The 4,543-nt window shown below is 40.5% G+C and overlaps 1 protein-coding gene across 1 annotated transcript; it reads left to right on the forward strand.

Annotated features, from left to right (window-relative positions):
- Positions 1-1,592: 1,592 nt before the first annotated feature.
- Positions 1,593-2,315, forward strand: LOC139196161 (uncharacterized). The gene is made up of 2 exons (XM_070821823.1): positions 1,593-1,721; positions 1,821-2,315. The coding sequence occupies exons 1-2, from the start codon at positions 1,593-1,595 to the stop codon at positions 2,313-2,315; spliced, it is 624 nt and encodes a 207-aa protein (XP_070677924.1).
- The last annotated feature ends 2,228 nt before the right edge of the window (positions 2,316-4,543 follow it).

The raw sequence follows: 4,543 nt of genomic DNA on the forward strand, positions 1-4,543 counted from the left end.
TGAGGTTGTGTAGATCACATTGGTATATTCAAACATCCCATTTGAGCAATGTACGAGAAGTTATTAGCTAGTATTGGTTATGTGCTTTAAATTAACGTTTTTATAGTTGTTTCGTATATAAGGGAGACTTATCCCGAGGATGAGCGCAGTCAAGGGCGACTTGAGGTCTACGACCCTTCGACATACCAGTGAGTGGGCTATTGGTTTTAAGTATATATGTATATGCTTGATGTTTTTCCCAGAAAATGCATTTAAATGATTTATGCTTTGAAAATGCCATGCCTATTGAATAATGCTTAAACGATGAGTTGAATTATTTGCACACACACACACACACACACACACACACATATATATATATATATATATATATGGTGTTGTGGACCCTCAGGTAAGTACCAGGTGAGTTATGTCTTGTTATGTGAATTATCGATAATGTGACATGTGATTAAGCAACTTTGAGCTCATAAACCTGCACCTAGGGTGATTGTGATTTAGCCAGAGATGTGGCAAATGCCTGTTTATAATGTCACCTCCCGCACCATATGCTCACATTGGATCCAATTTAGGTGCACAGTCTTGTCGTAGAGATCATCATAGGTGGTTCCGACTCGTAGGTGACTAGCGATTTATGGCCCAGCTATCATGAGAGCGTAGTATTGAGCATAATTATATTACACCCAGTCTTGTCGTATAGACCATCATAGGTGGTTCCGACTCGTAGGTGACTAGCGATTTATCGCCCATCTATCATGAGAGCGTAGTATTGAGCATAATTATATTACACCCAGTCTTGTCGTACAGACCCTTTTAGTGGTTCTGACTTATGTGCAGTGTAGTGCCGTATAGGTCATTGTAGTGACTTCGGCTATATTGAATAATGAGCTATGAATTCAGTCGTACAGACTTCTACAGAGGTTCCGACTAATATGTTATTTTCCATGAATTTATTCTCACCTGAGTTACTTATTCTATTTTTATTTTTTGGCATGGCATACTTATGAATATGATTATGAGAAGCATGATTTGAATTGAGATATTTACATATATATATATATTTATGCATATGTTTATATTGTATTTATGAGAAAATTATACATGTTTTACGGCGATGGGTTAGAGCATTTTAATGATGAAATGGTTTTGAAAAACATTTGTTTTTACCCACTCACATTTTCTGTTTTGTGCCCCTCCAGGTTTTAGGTAGACTTTTTGTTGGTGGCGTACGAGGATTTCGACGGTTCTGACATAATAAAATATTGTTGGACATCTTCTGGTACTGTATAATGAGTACTTGTTCTACTGGACTGCACCTAGACTTTCTATGCTCTGATTAGGAGTATTTACCTTTGTATCTCACTCCTAACACTTCCTGTTTATTAGTGCACTTTAGTAGCTTTCGGTTTTTATTTATTCATATATTTCTTATCCTTATTGCTTCCGCACTGTGCACATGGCTACGTCACCCTCACGTGACGGCCAATATGCCTCGATCTCAGTCGGGGTGTGTCAGTTTGGTATCAGAGCCTAGGTTTAGCAGTCATGTATATCTTGTGAATGATCTAATCATTGTGATGTCTTCTGTCAGAACTATGCCGCCTTGTAGAGAACCACGTCATTCAGCTGAGCTTAGTTTCCTTGATATTGCTCAATTAGGGGAAGTTATAGCTAATGCCATTCAGTCTTCTCTTTGTCCTCCTCAGAGGACACCTCTTGAGACTGTGTACAATCTGAAGCTGAATCACTTCATGGGAAATGAATGACATGAAAGAGCGGAGAAATGGCTTAATCATGTTGAGAAGACTTTCCTTGTGATGCAGAGTCAGGGAAACCTTTCTCCTGATAGGTGGGTCGAGACGACTACCTGGTTTTTAGGTCCGGAGCCTGCATCCTGGTGGAGACAAGAGTCATATCAGATGCCACCAGAGGTAGTAGCCGATTGGGAAGTGTTTAAACAGTTGTTTCGGAAAAGGTTCATTCCTCCTGAGTACATTGATCGCAAGAAACAAGAGTTTACGCATCTGAAGCAAGGAAAGATGTCAACGAATGAGTATTACAGGAAGTTCACTTATTTGTCTCGATATGATCTAGAGGTTGCAGTTAATCTGGTTGAGATGCTTCATCGTTTCAGGTTGGGTACTAAGAAGAAATGGCGTTCTATAGCGACATCGACTCCCTATGCCACTTACCAGGAGTTTTCTAAGGTTTTACTACGGATTGAGGACTCCGAGAACATGCCAAGTGAAAGTGAAGATGAAGAAGAAAAGAATGTGAACCAAAGGCGAGATGATAAAGGTAAAGGTCAAGCATCTTAGGGACCTCGTAAGACCCAGAACTTTAAGAGAAGTGGTGTTAGTTCTAGCTCTTCTAGTGGAGGTTTGAGCTCTAATGTACAGAGGAGAGGTGGTAGATTCTTTGGAGGACTAAGATTTCAGAGACAGAGGGACTTTGGTGGTTCAGGTGCTTTTTTATGCCGCATGTGTAATAATAGGCATTTTGGAGAGTGTATGAGAGGCAGCAGTGCATGCTATACTTATGGACAGATGGAGCATAGGGCTATTCATTGCCCTCAGAATCAACAGAGGCCCCAACAACCTCCCTTACCACCACCTGCACCAACCCAGCAAGCTTCAGGATCTAGTGGTTATGGCCAGTCTGGTCGTGGAGGTGTTTGTCATTATCAGGGCGATGCTGTTCCTTATGCTACATGGCAGTATCAGTACTCACAGGATCCTTATTATCAGGGTGGTTACCCTCAGTATCAGGGAGGTTCTATGCCATATCAACCATATCAGCTATATTCATCAGGCGGATCCCAGTGGTATCATGGGGGACAACCCCAGCAGGTAGAGATTGCTGCTAGCAGTGCAGGATCTTCAAGGCAGCCTGGTCAGCCAAGACAGGGACGAGGTGTTCATGCTAACAGAGGTCATGGTGGACGACAGCAGAGTTAGGGACGTATCCATAACATGACACTGCAAGATGCTCAGAACAATCCTGATTTAATCTTGGGTAATTTAAATATTCTTGGTCGTTTTGCTAGAGTATTGATTGACTGTGGTGCTACACATTCTGTTATTTCTCATACATTTGCTCATTTGACGCAACCTCATCCTACACCTCTAGGATATGATTTAGAGTTTTCTATGCCTAGAGGAGATAGATGTTTTGTGGATCGGGTGTATCCATGATGTCTAGTGATGGTGGATGATGTTGTTATGCCAGCTAATCTTATGTCGTTGGACATTGTGGATTTTGATGTGATTTTGGGCACTGATTGGTTGCACTATAATCGTGCCAAAATAGATTTTTATGGTAAGACAGTCACGTTTCATCGTCCTGGATTACCTGAAGTTACATTTGTAGGAGAACTGTGCGGGGTGAGGCATAGTATTATTTCTGCCATGAAAGCCAAAAGATTATTGTCGGAAGGTTGTCAGGGATATTTGGCTCATGTAGTATTGCATGATGATGCTCCTAGTAGTGTGGAAGATGTGCGTGTGGTCAGGCATTTTCCGGATATGTTCCCTGATGATTTGCCCGAATTTCCGCCAGATAGAGATGTGGAGTTCGTTATTGATTTGCTTCCAGGTATGAATCATAAATCTTTGACTCCTTATAGAATGGCTCATGCTGAATTAAGAGAATTGAAAGTTCAATTACAAGAATTAATGGATAAAGGTTTTATTCAGCCTAGTACTTCACCTTGGGGAGCTCCAGTCTTATTTGTGAGGAAGAAAGACGGAACCTTGAGGCTGTGTATTGATTACAAGCAATTGAATTGGTAACAATTAAGAACTGTTATCCGTTACCCCATATAGATGATTTGTTTGATCAACTCTGAGGTGCCTGTGTATTCTCTAAAATTGACTTGAGGTCTGGTTACTACCAGTTGAAGATTAGAAGTGAAGATGTCCCTAAGATCGCATTCAGAACTCGATATGGTCATTATGAGTTTCTTGTGATGCCATTCGGGTTAACTAATGCACCAGCAGCTTTTATGGATTTAATGAATCAGGTATTCCAGCCGTATTTGGACAGGTTTGCCATTGTCTTTATTGATGACATTCTGATATACTCTAAGACTAGAGCAGAGCATGCTAGACATCTTAAATTGGTGTTGAAATATTTGAGGGAACACGAATTATCCCGAGGACGAGCATAGTCAAGAGCGACTCAAGGGCTACGACCCTTCGACATACCAAAATGCATTTAAATGATTTATGCTTTGAAAATGCCATGCCTATTCTTAAACAATGAGTTGAATTGTTTGCATATATATATATATATATATATATATATATATATATATAATTGTGGTGTTGTGGACGCTCAGGTAAGTACCAGGTGAGTTATGTCTTGTTATGTGAATTATCGATAATGTGACATGTGATTAAGCAACTTTGAGCTCATAAACCTGCACCTAGGGTGATTGTGATTTAGCCAGAGATGTGGCACATGCCTATTTATAATGTCACCTCCCGCACCATATGCTCACATTAGATCCAATTTAGGTGCACAGTCTTGTCGTACAGACCATCAT

Source organism: Malus domestica, chromosome 05 (assembly GCF_042453785.1).
Source record: "Malus domestica chromosome 05, GDT2T_hap1".
NCBI lineage: Eukaryota > Viridiplantae > Streptophyta > Magnoliopsida > Rosales > Rosaceae > Malus > Malus domestica.